Below are 17,530 nucleotides of genomic sequence, written 5' to 3'. Positions count from 1 at the left end.
TTATTTTAGCTTCCCATGTATATGGCCCACTCATTTATTTTGCTATCTAAAATTTAAAATTAAGTGAAGCAATTCAGTGGTTTTTACTTCCTGTTTTGCTGCCTATGAGAAATCTTGAGTGTGATTGTCTGATTATCCTGCTTGATGACATAATGGCTGCTGGATGCTTGTAGATCCCCTTGACGTGGCACCAGATTCAAACGGACAACAGGAAAGGGAAAGTCCACAGAGATCACTAAACCTTTTGGGCAGCTTTCTTTGAGGTTGGTGGCTTGTGCCATTGTCTGCAAAATCCAGCCCATAGTGAATTGTTGAGGCGCCAACATAGATCCTTGTGGGACCTCCCGAGTCGCATCCTGCCAATTAGAGTACCTGCTCATTATCCCTACTCTGTCCAGCACTTAGCCAATCTCCTAACCAGGTGAATAAGTTTCCCTCAATTCCATGAGCCTCAATAGTCTCTTATGAGAGACTTTATCAAAAGCCTTCTGAAAGTCCATTTAATTAGCATTTATAGATATTCCCCTGTCCACTACTTTGGTCACCCCTTCAAATAATTAAATCCGATTTTCCAGGCATGCTGAAAATTTAAGTTGTTCAATCACTCTATCAGTAATTATAGATAAGTATTTTCCTGACAACAGATGTTAGACTTACTGGTGGATAATTTCCCGGTTTCCTTCCCACACCTTTCTTAAACAGCAGTGATATGCAATTTTCCAATCAAAGGAATGGTTCCTCAATCAAAACCATAGTTAGGGCATCTGCAATGTTCTCACCTACTTCTTTTAAAACCCTCAGATGAAAACCTTCTGATCCTGGGGATTTGTCACTCTTTAGTGCCATTATTTTCTTCATGACTTGTTAATTTGTTTACATTGATTCTGGTGAGTCACCATCCCTTATTCAATATTCGTTTTTTTGGGATGTCCCGCATGCTATCCTCTTCCTCTATTGTAAATAGTGATGGAAGGTATTTATTTAACAAATCTGCCATTTCCTTATTTTGATTTATATCAGCATTATTGGTTTAAGGGGCTCATATAGATCCTGACCACCCTTTATCTCCTACCATAATTGTAAAAGTTTTATACTATGGATGCTGGAAATCTGAAATAAAAACAGAAAGTGCTGGAAATATTCAGCTTCAGAAGTCATATTCGGCTTGAAAGGACAACTCTGTTTCTCTCTCCACAGATGCTGCCAGATCTGCTGAGTATTTCCAGCATTTTCTGTTTTTAATGTAAAAGTTTTCTTGTGTTTATTTTGATATCCCTTGCAAGTTTCTTTTCATACTCCCTTTTTGTAGCTGTTGCTATCTGTTTTGTCACCTTTTGCTGTTTTTGTATCTCTCCCATTCACAGGGATCTGTTTTTTTTTGTATTCTTGTATGCTTTTTCTTTAAGTTTTATGTTGTCTCTTACCTCTTTAGTCTGACATGGCTGTTCTTTTTGGCAAGTAATGCTCTTGCTCTTTAGGGGTATAAACTGGTTCTATATCACAAAATTATTTCCTTAACACCTCCTGCTGATATTCTATTGTTTTACCCATTAACCAGTTTACTATGAACAGTCTGTCTCATCCCAGTGAAGTTGGCTTTATCTAAATCTAGAATCTTAGTAGCTGTTTTGCATTTCTCCCTGTCAAATAAACATTGAACTCAGTCACATTATATAGTCACTATTAGATAAATCTTGGCACACACCATTAGGCTGTTAACTAAATCGGCTCATTACTCATTATTTATTCTAATATGGCCTGCCTGCTTGCTTCTAGGACATATTGTTGTACAAACCTATCCAAAGCACACAAGAAATTCATTGTCTTTCTGACATGGGCTTATCTGCTTACCCCAATCTGTGCCCAAGTTAAAATCCCACATTAAAGCCACTCTGCCTTCTACATATTTGTCTAATCTCTGCATTGATACATTCTGTCACTTCACAGTTGCTACCAAGGGACCTATTTACAACTCCCATTGCAATCTTTTCTATTTCTTAATTCTAGCCATAAAATCTCCACTGACTTGTTATATCATTCCTTATCATAGAAGTAATTTCATCCTTAATCACTAATGCTAATCCTTGCCCTCTACCAAATTCCATATCTCTTTTGTAGACATTATAACCTTCGTGTATTCAGTTCCTGGTCCTGACCATCTTGCAGCCATACCTCAAGTCACTTACTCGTTTGCACTGTTTGTGAGCCTCCTTCGATGCAATAGCGCAAATCCCCAAGAAAATCTTGGTCAAAGCCATTATTTATCATGTGCCCCATTGAGTTATATTTCAACAGGACCAACTGTTGAAGTGTGAGCAGCAGTACTGGGCTCCATGGAACCCAGAAGGCAAACCGAGCTACATTTTGAATCTGACACAAATTGCTGGCATTCTGCCAACGTAAGCCAGGTGAACTTTCATGCATATGAATCTACGAATTAGGAGCAGGAGTTGACCACTCGGCACATCGAGCCTGCTCCGCCATTCAATAAGTTCGTGGCTGAACTGATTACTCCACGTTTCCTCCTACTCCTGATAACCTTCCACCCCCTTGTTTATCAAGAATCTATCTACCTCTGCCTTAAAAATATTCAAAGACTCTGTTTCCACCACCTCTTGAGGAAGAGAATTCCAAAGACTCATGACCCTCTGAGAGAAAAAATTTCTCCTCATCTCTGTCTTAAAAGGGCGACCCTTTATTTTTAAACAGTGACCCCTAGTTCTAGATTTTCTCACAAGAGGAAACATCTTTTTCACATCCACCCAGTCAAGACCCCTCAGGATCTTACAAGTTTCAATCAAGTCACCTCTTACTCTTTAAAATTCCAGCGGATACAAGCTTCGCCTGTCCAATCTTTCCTTGTAAGACAGCCTGCCCATTCCAGGTATTAGTCTAGTAAACCTTCTCTGTACTGCCTCCAACGCATTTACATCCTTCCTTAAATAAGGAGACCAGTACTGTACACAGTACTCCAGTTGTGGTCTCACCAATGTCCTGTACAGCTGAAGCATAACCTCCCCACTTTTGAAATCAATTCCCCACGTGATAAACAATAACATTCTATTAGCTTTCCTAATTATGCGCTGTACCTGCATACTAACCTTTTGCGATTCATGCACTAGCACAAGCTCACCCAGATCTCTCTGCATCTCAGAGTTCTGCAATCTCTCACCATTTAGATAATATGCTTCTTTTTTGCTCTTCTTGCCAAAATGGACAATTTCCCACTTTCCCACATTATACTCCATTTGTCAGGTCTTTGCCCACTCACTTAACCTATCTATATCCCTTTGTAGCCCCCTTACGTCCTCTTCATAAGTTACTTTCCTACCTATCTTTGTCTCATCAGCAAATTTAGCAACCATACCTTTGGGTCCCTTCATCTATGTCATTTATATAAATTGTAAAAAGTTGAGGCCCCTGGCACACCACTTGTTACATCTTTCCAACCAGAAAATGACCCATTTATGCCACTCTCTGTTTCCTGTCAGCTAGCCAATCTTCTATTCATGCCAATATGTTTTCCCTACACCATGAGCTTTTATTTTCTGCAATAACCTTTGATGTGGCACCTTATCAAATGCCTCCTGGAAATCTAAGTACAATACATCCCCCAGTTCCCCTTTATCCACAGCACATGTACTCCCTCAAAGAACTCCAATAAATTGGTTAAACACGATTTCCCTTTCACAAAACCATGTTGACTCTGCCTGATTATCTTGAATTTTTCTAAATGCCCTGTTATAGCATCTTTCATAATAGCTTCTGACATTTTCCCTAAGACAGATGTTAAGCTAACTGACCTGTAGTTTCCTGCTTTCTGTCTCCCTCCCTTTTTGAATAAAGGAGCTAGATCCGCTATTTTCCAATCTAACAGAACCTTCTCTGAATCTAGGGATTTTGGAAAATTTAAACTAATGTATCAACTATCTCACTAGTCACTTCTTTTAACACCCTAGGATGAAGTCCATCAGGACCCAGGGACTTGTCAGCCCGCAGCTCCAACAATTTGTTCAATACCACTTCCCTGGTGATTGTAATTTTCTTGAGTTCCTCCCTCCCTTCCATTTCCTATTTACAGCTAATAAATACTGGGATGTTACTTGTATCCTCAATAGTGAAGACTGATGTAAAATATCTGTTCAATTCATCTGCCATCTCCTTATTATCCATTATTAATTCCCCAGACTCACTTTCTATAGGACCAGCGTTCACTTTGTTAACTCTTTTCTTTTTAAAATATCCATAGAAACTCTTACTATCTGTCTTTATATTTCTAGCTAGCTTGCTTATCAATCTTTTAGTCATTCTTTGCTGTTTTTTATATTCTGTCCAATCTTCTGACCTGCCTCCCATTTTTGCACAATTATAGTTTTACTCAGTACGTCCACCACCCAGCACTGCATTCCACACAGATGGGTGACAGTGAGATGCATTTTTACTCATACTGAGCTTTAACAACTGTGTGCCACATCAGTGCCAGCTCGCAGCATGTTCTGAGGATATCCCTCCCTCTCAGTCTGAGATACATCTGGTGAGATAGAATCTTGGTTGCATTAAGGTGAAGCATGTGAAGAATAGATTTCTGTTCAATGGGTACAAGTTTCAAAACTTTCCTCTGCTAAAGTGCTCAATTTTTAATGAATTGTTTCCATCCATGTAAGACTTTTGAAAGATCCTGCAGGCCTACATGGATAGAGTCTCCAAATTCAGCTGAGGTGCTGAATGGCTACTTCACATCCATTTTCACTACCCTGTGCTGATAGTGAAATGTGATGACAACATTGAATTCATGGAAAGCAATGCAAAATTAGTCCTGGTGAGGATTCGGCATTAAAACAGCTAGCCCTCATGGTATTCACCCTAAAATACTGAAATAATTTTGGATATTTAGTGTCAGGGTTAGCTACAGAGAAAAGACAAGTTGAGGTTTTAAACGTTCATCACTTCGAATCAAGTGTCCTATCCAAACCATTCACCTTTCCTTAGATGCTAAAAGACCTAGTGTTCTCATTTCAGTGTTCCCTGTTGCTGTGTAATGTTCATTGTGATAAAAGATATACCTTTTGGATAATGTGTCCCATTCATTGAGCTCTTTCATCCTTGCAGCTCTTGGAGGCCGAGACCATGCAGCACATCTTCATGAACAATTATCAGCTCTGTTCAGAAATAAGTGAAAACGTCTTGCAGCATTTTGTGCAGTGCTCAGCAACACATGGCCGCCATGTGAAGTATCTTGAGTTCCTACATACTATAATAAAAGCTGAGGGAAAGTATGTCAAAAAGTGTCAAGATATGGTGATGACAGAGGTAAAAACAGCTAAAGGCACCTGGCAGTGTTTGACTGTTTTTCACTGTAACTCTGAATAACTGACTTGTAAACATTACAAAAAGGTTGCATTCATTTTGAGCACCATATGTTTTATATCAACAGCTGACCAGTGCGGGTGATGATGTTGTTGTGTTCTACAATGACAAGGCCTCATTTTGTACCATGTTGGAAATGATGAATGCCGCGAGAGATGGCGTGGAGGAAAACAGTCCCCTCGCATATCATATCTCACTGGTGCAATTGCTTTCAGCCTGCGCTGAGGGCAAGAATGTTTACACAGAAATCAAGTGTACCTCACTGTTGCCTTTGGAGGACGTTGTACGAGTGGTCACCCATGAAGACTGTATAACAGAGGTATTGCTGGCTGTTTAACAATATGCAAAACAAATAAAACAACTCCAAATGCGATTCCGTGAGTCTTTTAGCGATCAGATTAGGGCAGAGAAAAAAAAGAGGCAAATCAAGGAGACAAATATTTAAAAAAAAATAGAATTTGCTAATTTAGTTGAAGGTTTTTGCTAAACCAGTGCAGAATCAGAGTTACATAGAATTACATACATAGGATTATGTAGGATATCCTGCACAGAAACAAGCCAGTCGGCCGAACTAGTCTTTGACGGCGTTTATGCTCCACTCCAGCCTCCTCCCAATTTTCCTCAACTAAATCTATCAGCGTAAGAAACTTTCTATTGCCTTCTCTTTAATATTGCTTCACTTCAACCACTCCCTGTGATCGTGAGTTCCACATTCTCACCACTCTTTGGGTAAAGAAGTTTCTTCTGAATTCCCTATTGGATTTCTTGGTGACTTTCTTATATTGATGACCTCCAGTCATGCTCTTCCCCAAAAAAGGAAACATTCTCTCGATATCTATTTTATCAAAACCTTTCATAATTTTAAGGACCTTTATTAGGTCACTGCTCAGCCTTTTTTCAAGAGAAGAGACCCACCCTGTCAATCCTTTCCTGATATATATACCCATGCATTTCTGGTATTATCCTTGTAAATCTTTTTTGCACCCTCTCTATTGCCTCTATATCCTTCTTATAATATGGCGACCAGAACTGCACGGAGTACTCTAAGTGTGGTCTAACCAAGGTTTGATACAGGTTTAGCATAACTTCCCTACTTTTCAATTTTATCCTTCAAGAAATAAAGCCTAGTGCTTGGTTTGCTTTTTTTTATGACCTTGCTAACCTCTGGTGCAACTTTTAGCAATTGGTGTGTGTTTGTACTTAGAGATCCCTTTGTTCCTCTACCCCATTTCCAAGTAATAAGTGACCTCCCTATTCTTTCTACCAAAATGTACTACCTCACATTTATCTGTACTGAACTTTATTTGCCAATAATTTGCCCACTCTGCAAGTTTATTAATGTCTTCCTGTAATTTGTTGCAGTCCTCCTCAATATTGACTATCCCCTCCAATTTGATGTCATCCACAAATTTAGAAATTGTGTTTTTGATTCCAAAGTCCAAATCGTTAATGTAAGTTGTAAACAGCAGTGGTTCCAGCACTGATATTTGTGGAGCACCACTTCCCACCTTCTGTCACTCTGAATAACTACCCTGTACTCCTTTTCTCTGCTTTCTGTCTTGAAGCCAGCTAGCAATCCATTCTGTCACTTGTCTCCTGACTCAGCATTCTCTAACCTTATTCATTAGTCTGAGAGAAAAAAAAGCAACAGTGTATTGAAGTAACTGGTTTGGTACAGGTGGGATCTGGATAAGTTACAGTTGTTATGCAGGTTGCATGAACCCAGGATGCCCACCAAACCACACAGACAGGAGCATTATGCTATGAATGTGATCAACTAGAACAATGCACAGTATTTTGTTAAGCCAGTTCATTTACTATATGTTACCAGGGTGATGGGCAGTGCCTGCTTAGTGCTCGCTGACCAACAAATGCTTATAGATTTAGCATTGCTTCGTAGTTTAATTGTATGTATTGGCATGATAGTGGTACTCATAATGTGGCCCCTTAGTACTTGTGGCTCCTATGTTTCTGGATCTAAAGAATAAAAGAGAGAGATAGTTTCCTTCAACAAAAGTTAGTAATCAATTCAGAACTCTCAGGCATGACTTATGCTGCAGTGTGATTCACAGACTTTTGCAGAGACACAATCTACGAAAGATGAACAGCATTTTCCTGGAAACTGCAGACTGCAGTTGCACTTTTCCATTCAGTTGGCAGGATGCCCTGCTATAGGTCAGAAAAGATTTGGGGGGTTATATTTTCCTGTTTTTGCTAATGTTAGCAAAAAAGGTATACATGAGTTTAAAGGTGGCAAGAACATATTATACTCATCTGCTTTTACACAAGCGTTAGCAAATAGAGAAAAATAAAGTTCTTAAAGGGAAAGCATCCAATGAACATTTTGAAGGAGGAAAATAATAGAATAATTGCATGGATTATAGTCTGCTTCATACCTGTTTCAATGGACTCACCATTTGTTGCTGTATATGTTTATTTCTACTTATTAGGTGAAAATAGCCTATGTTAATTTTGTGAATCACTGCTATGTGGACACAGAAGTCGAAATGAAGGAGATTTACACCAGTAACCACATCTGGAAAATTTTTGAGAACTTCACAGTGGACATGGCTAGGGTAGGTCTGTGAAAGATATAGAGTCATAGAGTTATACAACACAGAAAACAGGCCCTTCGGCCCAACGCGTCTGCGCCGATCATCAAGCACCCATTTTCAAGCACTTGGCCCCGTAGCCTTGTATGCTGTGGCATTTCAAGTGCTCATCTAAATACTTCTTAAATGTTGTGAGGGTTCCTGCCTCTACCACCCCATTAGGCAGTGTATTCCAGATTCCAACCACCCTCTGGGTGAAAATTTTTTTCCTCAACTCCCCTCTAAACCTCCTGTTCCTTACCTTAAATTTATGACCCCTGGTTATCGACCCCTCCGCTAAGTGAAAAAGTTTCTTCCTATCTATCTTATCAATGTCCCTCATAATCTTGTATACCTCAATCATGTCCCCCCTCAGCCTTCTTTGCTCCAAGGAAAACAATCCCAGCCTATCCAGTCTCTCTTCAATCTCCTCTGCACTCTCTCCAGTGCAATCACATCTTTCCTATAATGTGGTGACCAGAACTGTACACAGTACTCCAGCTGTGGCCTAGCCAGTGTTTTATACAGCTCCATCATAACCTCCCTGCTGTTGTATTCTATGCCTCGGCTAATAAAGGCAAGTATCCTATCTGCCTTCCTAACCACCTTATCTACCTGTGCTGCTGCCTTCAGTGATCTGTGGACAAGTACACCAAGGTCCCTCTAACCCTTTGTACTTCCTAGGATCCTACCATCCATTGTATATTCCCTTGCCTTGTTAGTCCTGCCAAAGTGCATCACCTCACACTTCTCAGGATTAAATTCCATTTGCCACTGCTCCGCCCATCTTACCAGCCCATCTATATCGTCCTGTAATCTAAGGCTTTCCTCCTCACTATTTACGACACCACCAATTTTCATGTCATCTGCGAACTTACTGATCACACCTCCTATATTCACGTCTAAATCATTAATGTACACTACAAACAGTAGGTGTTATATAGAGTGTAATGCTAAGAACGCAATGAAATAGAGAATGTAACTAAGTGGAGAATGACGGAAGTGTAATATTGTATTGCTTGGGAATGTGCTAGAACAGAGGTTTCCAAGGCTTTTGCCTCTATGGGCCGCATAGCTGGGCATCATGGAGTCTTGTTGGCCATCTTAAAAATATAAAGCAATGCTTCATGAATTAGCATATGGTTTCTGATTTCAGATTTATCCACCTATGAGGCAATTTATGATAAAACAGTCCTTCCCAAACCTCCAAACTCACAAAATCCAAGCAGACAAAACCTACCTAGGCTTTGATTGCTGGAACTTGAAGGCTGCCATAGTTTGGATATCTATGTGCTACCAAAATTCTACCCGAGTCCCTGAGAGATTTATAGGCCTGACTCCTTTCAACAGACTGTAGTTCTGTCATATTTTATTCTTACAGAAAGTGACAGTAATTGTTATTTAAAAAAAAACAAGGTTTCACCATTTTTTTCTTGTTGATGATACACTTTTATGACAAACTTCAATCTAAATCTAACAAGTATATGTAATCTATTCCACCATTTTATCCAAGTTATGAAAACTTGGAGCGATAAATTGCTGAGGTATAATACTGTGGTATCGGCCTGTTTGAATTTGCTTATTGAACAAAACAAAAGCAGACATATTTTATCTATTGCAGGCATCAATTATTTAACATTTCATTTCAAATTCTGTGAATAATAAAGTAATAATTAAATTTAAAAGCTTTAAATGTGTCATCATTGTTGTTTCAGCAAAATACATCTGAAAATTCCTGTAATATAATTTTGACTATAAGGATGAAGAATAATTAATCTTCATTATTGTTCAGATTTTTAATAAACTAATTCACATATACACCACTTAATGCAAAGGATCTTCTTTCATTTTAATCATGCAAGGTTTGCAATAAAAGGGAGAAAAGGCTGTCAGACCCTGCTATGGAGAAATATGTAGTAACTGTTGTCATGGATACCATCAGCGCATTCTTCAATTCACCATTCTCTGAAAACAGCACATCACTGCAGGTAACTCACTGAGAATTCTTCATCATTAAGTGTTAAGCAAAACAACATTTCCCCTTTTCTCAACAATGCCTGCATCTTTAACAAGGGTGTCCACCTAGTACAAAATCACATAGATGCAGAATAACGGTGGGCTGCTGGGTGATTATAGTTTGAGTTCTATCACTGGATTTGCTGATGATGAAAATTCATCAATAACCTCAATAATTAGCTCCTCACTAACACGAGACACAGAAATAACAGGAAAATAGAGTTTGCCATCAGTAAAAAAAGACTATTGGGCTGTCCATTAAGGCTGTCTCCCATATGGACACAAATCATTCTCTGTCCAAGAGGCAATCCATACCTCTACTAATGGTGCTTTTTTATTTACTGCTGGAAGAAGTGAGAGAACAGCTTTGGGTGATTGATACGCCAATAGCACCATCGCATTCCTATCACAATGAGCACCGAGTGGGGGGACATTTTAACTTTGTGACCCACTGGGAGCTAGTTTAGTGGGAGGGAGTGGGAGCACAGCAGCATGCAGGAAAACTGGAAGTCGAGGTTTTGCTGCATGCTGCAGAGTTTTAACTCCACAGTGTGTGTGACGTCACTGTCAGGTTCTCCGCCCGGGATTCAGCCTGATTGACAGACTTGGCTTCCATTCAGGCAGGGAATGCTGGAGAAGAGGATGCAGGTAGGTCCAATTCTCAACCACGGCAAGAAGTGGGAAGGGTGCGGTGGCCAGGGTTTGGAGGCAGGGAACTGGAGGTTTGGGGGGTGGGGGCAGCGGTGGTGGGTGGGGAATCAGAGGCCTCAGGAGTAGGGGGGAGTTGTCCGATTGTAGGGGGTTGGCAAGGCAGGTACACTGGATCCAGCAGGTGAGGGGAAAGGCACTTACCCCCTGGATCCAGCGGTCCACGCTTTACTTTAGCCAGCAGGTTTCCTGACACCAGGGTTAAATTTGAAATTGGGGATTCATGTGAGGCTTCCAGTCCCATTGTGATATTTAAATTACCAACTTACCTCCATTAAAACCAGAAGTGTGTGGGCTGAAAGTGGCTTGGGGCGACAGGTTTCAAATTTTTAACACTTTACCCTCCCACCTAACCTAAACCCGCTGTTTTTTCAGATTAAAATTCAGCAGCCCCCCCCCAGCTCTCTGTCTCACGAGACAGACAAAAATTGGCCTCCAAGGATAATGGGTTCAAGTCCTCTTTTTAGCATTTCATGGTGCAATGGCCTTTTTTCAGGGTTCACACTGGCAAATTAATATAAGGATTTTGCACAGTAAATCAATGTCAAGAAAATGTAGCATTTTAAATTGCTGCTTCAGGAATGTATTTCCTCATTGCATGTGGGTGACATAACAAAATGAACTTCTTTTGCATGTTGATATATTATGGTATTTAATGTGATGCCTCATGCCAGGATCCTTTATAGTAATGAACATATTAACGATTTCCCCCTGTTCTCATTCTTAATGTTGACAGCTGCACAGTAGATTGTTTCATTTTAACCTGAATACATAATGACTGCTTGTATTCCTTCCCATTTCTTGTAGACACACCAGTCTATTGCTGTGCAGCTGCTACAATCCACATGCCGGCTTCTGGATTGTTCATGGCTACAACAGCAACAGAAATGTTCAGTAGAAACCTGCATTAGGACCCTAGCTCTCATGGGTAAGGCAAAGGATCGGTATGGTAAGAAATCTGCATTCAAAATAAAAAATTTTTTTTATTCATTCATGGGATGCGGGCATCGCTGGCCAGGCCAGCATTTATTGCCCATCCCTAATTGCCCTAACTGAGTGGCTTGCTAGGCCATTTCAGAGGGCATGTAAGAGCCAACCAAATGAGACGACTCAGCCAGTACAGGGCACATGAGCTGTTTTAGAGCTATATCCTTTTCTGTCTTAGCCATCAAAACCTGTCCTTATAGCAAGAAAAATCAGTTTATTTGTGAGAAGATGGAAGCATTCCTTTCTGTCTGTCTTTTTTCACTTCACTAACTGAAGTGAACCTTGTTTTAGCTTCTCTAGATAACCAAAGTACAAGGAGGTGAATCCTTGGACATTAGCGGAAAACACACGATAACACATCGACAGCTTGTTTTACATGCTGCCCCATTTTTTATAGGAGGAATGTAAGACGGGCAGTCAATTTGCTATTAGTCATTTCGCATTACCGCCTGAGAAGAATATAACGCCTCCCCCTCCACCGCCCAATGTATTCAAAATAACATTGGCAATGCCAGGAGTTTTTTTTACAGGTCTATTAGAGAAGTGATATTTCTCCACTGGCATTGTCCGTGGTACAGTCTCACTTATTGTAAGAATTAATTCCTCTTGGATGAGCATTCCTGCGAGGACCACCATTTTGTACGTGAGTGAGTTAAACTGGTAGCAGCTGCTTCTCCTCCTCTCTCCCTGAACTCTAGCCTGTCCCCAGCATTGACAGATATTATTTTGCATAAGTCTGCTGATTTAATTAAATTAGTTGGTATTTATTTGTTGATGAAATAGTTTATTTGGATGCTATGTTTGACTATTTTGTGTTGTAGGGTGACTTAAGGGCCTCATGCAAGCGAGTTCAGTTGTGCTAGCTGACTGTTTTTAAATGTTCACATTGGCTAAGAGTTGTTTCACATATAATGAATGCACAGGAGTTTCCGAAGAGCCTGTAAAATCCAGTCTGTTTGGCTGATCACACGAGCTTTTCCTACCAATCTAGCAACTAGTGTAACCTTGTGGTTTTTCATTTTAGCAAAAAACCGTTCATTACCCCTTCCAATGGACTTGGACACTCAGGCTCGCACCTTGTTAAACAGCCAGTCATTAGCATCTCAGAGAAATGCTCCAAACTGGAAGGCAAGCACCCGAGCTTTCCCACGCGCTGCATGCACACAGCAGCAGTGGGACTACAAGAATATCATCGAAAAACTACAGGTTTGCTACTTCTGTTCAGATTTTTTTCAAAGAAAGAATGGTTCAGATATTCATTTTTACTGCAATTCCAAGAAAAAACACCATTAAAATACATATAATACATAAAATCCTGCCAGATTTAGAAATTTCTCAAGTGAACACTTAAGAAGCAGTTGATGCATCTCTCTCCCTCCCCCACACCCCCAGAAAATTTTGATTTTTGACACTTGAATTTTCTGCGATTTTCCAGTGAGCCCTGATGGTGGTTCAGATTCTGGGCCTCTGGTGCATGCTGGTAAAATCATCCCTTTTATATATTCATATAATTTTTATGATATAAATACTAACTTTTATGATTTGGATCAGTGTGATTGTAAGAAAACATACCGCACTGAATTGAGAACAAAACAACTGCATTGATGACTCATATCTCTTTTGGTACTCTATCAGTAGTAAAATTAGGTACTTGTTTCTTGCTTCTTGTAGTATTAATTTGTTGATGCTCCCTCCCCAATTTCCTTTACTATTTTGGCTCTGTTCCAAATTTCTTGTCTGCCACAGATATACTCTCGGATTCAGTGGCACTAGTCACTCTTATGTTCAGACATTTACCCATATTACCCAATATGTAATTATACAATAGTGTAAGCTGGTGATGCGACAAAAGGGTTCCCTTGTGTTCTGTACTGGATGGCATGTCATTTGTAAGCACCCTTCTATGTGCTTCTCCAATCTTTTGGAAAAGCGACTGATTAACACTATAAAGAGACAAGGTTAGATATGAATCACTAAACTGCTTTATTTTACAGAATGTGCAGAGTAACAGTTACAACAAATTTCACTTAACTTAGCAATTTAACTTCAATTCCTTTCTTGTTGGCAAGAATTATACTAAACCACACCATCCTGTGGTTAAATATAATGAAAGAATATGCATTTATATTGCAATTTTCACATCCTCATTCCAAAGTGATTCACAGTCAGTGAAGTTGTTTCAAGGGTAGATGTTGGCCAGCACAGACTGGAGGATGGTAGATGGTGGTGTTCCCCAAGGGTCAGCACCAGGGCCACTGCTTTTTTACTAGATATAAATGACTTGGATATTGGAATACAGAATAGAGTTTCAAAATTTGCTGATGATACCAAACAGGGAGGAGTGGCCAACAATGAGGATGATACAAACCACCTACAACAGGACATAGATAGGCATAGATAGTAGAATGGGCAGGCACGTGGTAGATGGAATTTAATAGACAAGTGTAAAGTGATGCATTTTGGCAAAAGGAATAGGGTGATGCAATATAGACTTGATGGCACAGTTCTAAAGAGTATGCAGGAACAGAGGGACTTGGGGGTGCATGTGCATCATGTATTGAGAGAGTTATTAGCAAAACATATGGGATCTTGGGCTTCACAAATAGAGGCATAGAGTACAAAGCAGGGAAGTTATGCTGAACCTTTATAAAGCTCTGGTTTGGCCCCTACTAGAGTATTGCATCCAGTTCTGATCACCACACTTTAGGAAAGATTGAGGGTCCTTGAGAGGGTGCAGAGGAGATTAACCAGAATGGTTCCAGGGATGGGGGATTTTAGTTACAAGGTTAGGTTGAAAAAGCTGCGGTTGTTCTCCCTGGAGCAAAGTAGATTGAGGGGAGATTTGATAGAGGTGTGCAAGATTAAGACAGCTTAGATAAGTTAGACAAGGAAAAGCTGTACCCATGATGGTACAACGACTAGGGGACACAGATTGAAGGTTTTGGGCAAGAGATGCGGGGAGGATGTGAGGAAGAAGTTTTTTACACAGCGAGTGGTAATAACCTGGAACTCGCTGCCCATGAGGGTGGTGGAAGCGGAGACAATCAGTGATTTCAAAAGGAAATTGGATGGGCACTTGAAGAAAATAAACTTGCAGGGCTGCGGAAATCAAGCGGGGGATGGACTCTATTGCTGTGCGGAGAGCTGGCATGGACTCGATGAGCTGAATGGCCTCCTTCTATGCCATAAATGACTCTATGACACTGGGAGAAATCCCCTGTTTTACCTTGAATAGTGCCATCGAATCTTTTATGGCCACTTGAAAGGGTGGAATTGTTTAACAGTTCATCCAAAAGGCAGCCCCTCTAACAGTGCAGCACTGTTGGTCTAGATTATGTGTTCAAATCTGTGAAATGGGGCTGGAACCCAGATCTGAGTCAGTGGCGACAGGGCTTTACTTGCCTTGCTCTCAGCAGACCGTGGCAACTCACCTCCTGCATTTGAGTCTTGTTTCCTTTGTTCCCTGGCTCACAGGAAGTTAGCAGCCTAATTCCTGAGCCTACCTCTGTTTTCAAGGACAGCTTAGAAAAACTGGAAGTCAAGCATGGTACTGCACCCCCAACTATGAAACTAGTCTCATGCAAAGCCTAAAGTGTAAATGTTTGGTGGCTGCTTCTGAGATGAAGTAGCAAATCCCATATTATCCCGATTAGTTTCCTTGACTGTTCTTATCATGCCAATCCTATGTTTTACTTAGCAACTCCAGCATGTGACTGAGAGATGGGTTTTGCACTTTTGTTCGTTCACTTTAATTTAAAAGCAATATTTTAGCATTACTAACTTAACTGACGTATCTTTGTTTTCCTGAAGTCCTTTATATTCCTCCCTTTGCCACTATTTGCCAAACCTGCTATTGTGTCCTGAGCATATTCCGAGCTTGTCTTCCCAATAAGCAAGTCTAAATCATTTATTTATGCATTATGTACTGTAAAATCAACAAATTTGATGTCAGATCAACTCATGAAATCATTTATTGATCATGGTCTTGCTACACTGCAGAGTGGTTCAAATTAATAAGAGCTTCAGTATGCAATGCAGTGATATCCACAAGTCAGAAGCGTACTATGTCACTAGTTACATGTCTAGGTGGTAATGGCACTTAGTTTTTTTATTCTCCTCCAATACTTATTTAATCTTGTTTGATTCTATGTAGGATATCATAACAACTCTGGAAGATCGGCTGCAACCGCTGGTGGAGGCTGAGCTCTCTGTTCTTGTTGATGTCATGCACAGGCCAGAGCTGTTGTTTATGGAAGGAACAGAAGCCAGGTTGCGGTGTGAAAGTGGAGGATTTATCCTCAAGTAAGTGAGCAAACTAAGCCTGAGTGCAAAATATTACAAGAAGAATATTCCACCGATGCAGGGATAGCACTAAACTTAATGTCATGGTAGAGCATTTACTTATGAGCAAAAGTAATATTGTTGCCTCCTACTCTAACTGGCAGTCATAATGCAGATCATGTAATATCTATGGAAAAGAAGTACTCTGCTGCGCAATATTGGGGCTGAACTTTCAAATGCCAGTGGGGTTGGGACTGGGTGTGAACATGATTTGAAAATCGTGGTCCCAGAGGTCATCTTTGGAATCTGACACCTGCGGGACAGTCCACAATTTTCAATTTGAGGGTAGTGGGGAGGGAAAGGGGAACTCGCTCACCTCCAATTAAGGGCCCATTAAGCTCATGGAGAAGCTTGTTAAGGTTCCAGGTGGTGTGTGTGGTGGTAGTGGGGCGGGCGGTGGGGGGGGTTCTGAACTGTAATTTTCTATTGAGATTCCAGCGAGCCTTACTAGTCTGGTGCATGATAGTGCACAGTTAACAGGCTTGCTGCAGGAAGAGGGCAAACTTTATTGTTGGAAGATGAAATGTTTTGGGCCCGTGGGGATCTTGTACCAGGCCCAGTGCAGGATTTATTTTATTTTGGAAGTGTTACCTCACCTCTTTACTCTTCTGACTCTCCGAGGAGCTGCCTGCTCTCTGCAGCAAGGCAGCAGCAGGTCCTTTGCCTCTGCAGGCAGCTCCCATCTCCCATCCACTAATTGGGCACTGAGCTCGTCATGTGAGTGACACGGCTGAGACGCGGAGTGGGACCCGGAAATCAATCCGGACATCGGGGTTCCCGATCCCATTTTGAAAATTCAGCCCTTGATGTTGAAAATTATGCAAACATGCAGATCTAAATATAAGTGCTCTTGCAACATTTTTCCAGCTATATTTGCATGTGATTTTTGGAACTTTTGGATCTTGGTATTAGCAAAAAATCTAAGCACTTAGCGCAAAGAGCATCAAGCATTCCACTCTCTTCCCTGCCCTCCCCCCACCCAATGTACTCTGTTTCCTAATGCTGCTGTTGATAAAGAACTAGCATTTATGAAACACTTTATGATATCTTCAGAATGTCCTCAGGCACTATCACCTCAAACATTTACTTTTGAAGTGCAGTCACAGTTGTTATGTAAGGAAAGACAGTGGCTAATTTATACATAGCAAGGACCTGTAACAATAAATGTATTGAATGACCAGTTAATTATTTATTATCCTGGTGGTTGAGGGAAGAATGTTTGTTAGGACAGTAGGAGAATTCCCTAGTCTTCCTTGAATGGTATTGTTGGAACTTTTACATCCACCAGAACAGGTAATTAGGGTCACTGCACTTCTGACAATGTAGCAGTCCTTCAGTATTTTACTGAAGTGTCAACCTTGATTTTGTGCTGAAAACCTGGAGTGGGGTTTAAATCCACACTTGAGAAAATAAAAATATCTTGCACCCTGCAGTGGAGCAAGTTCGCTGTTTCAGTAAGAAGCTTGAAGAAAATTAATGCTGATGCATGCTTCAGGAACAAGGTAGCAGATTTTTGCCTT

General features: G+C 40.6%; 1 protein-coding gene across 3 annotated transcripts in view; it reads left to right on the top strand.

The window, feature by feature from the left end:
• Positions 1–17,530, top strand: part of itpr3 (inositol 1,4,5-trisphosphate receptor, type 3) — a 311,298-nt gene that overhangs the window by 231,082 nt on the left and 62,686 nt on the right. For all 3 annotated transcript variants that reach the window (XM_068057164.1, XM_068057163.1, XM_068057162.1), the window contains exons 30-36: positions 5,110–5,310; positions 5,435–5,686; positions 7,818–7,943; positions 9,821–9,946; positions 11,490–11,610; positions 12,694–12,875; positions 15,823–15,971. In XM_068057164.1, the coding sequence (XP_067913265.1) occupies positions 5,110–5,310; positions 5,435–5,686; positions 7,818–7,943; positions 9,821–9,946; positions 11,490–11,610; positions 12,694–12,875; positions 15,823–15,971 (1,157 nt within the window). The remainder of the gene's footprint in view (positions 1–5,109; positions 5,311–5,434; positions 5,687–7,817; positions 7,944–9,820; positions 9,947–11,489; positions 11,611–12,693; positions 12,876–15,822; positions 15,972–17,530) is intronic.

This window comes from Heterodontus francisci, chromosome 25 (genome assembly GCF_036365525.1).
Source record: "Heterodontus francisci isolate sHetFra1 chromosome 25, sHetFra1.hap1, whole genome shotgun sequence".
Classification (NCBI taxonomy): domain Eukaryota; kingdom Metazoa; phylum Chordata; class Chondrichthyes; order Heterodontiformes; family Heterodontidae; genus Heterodontus; species Heterodontus francisci.
Note: the sequence above shows the minus strand (reverse complement) of the source record. Positions and strands in the feature narration are given on the sequence as shown.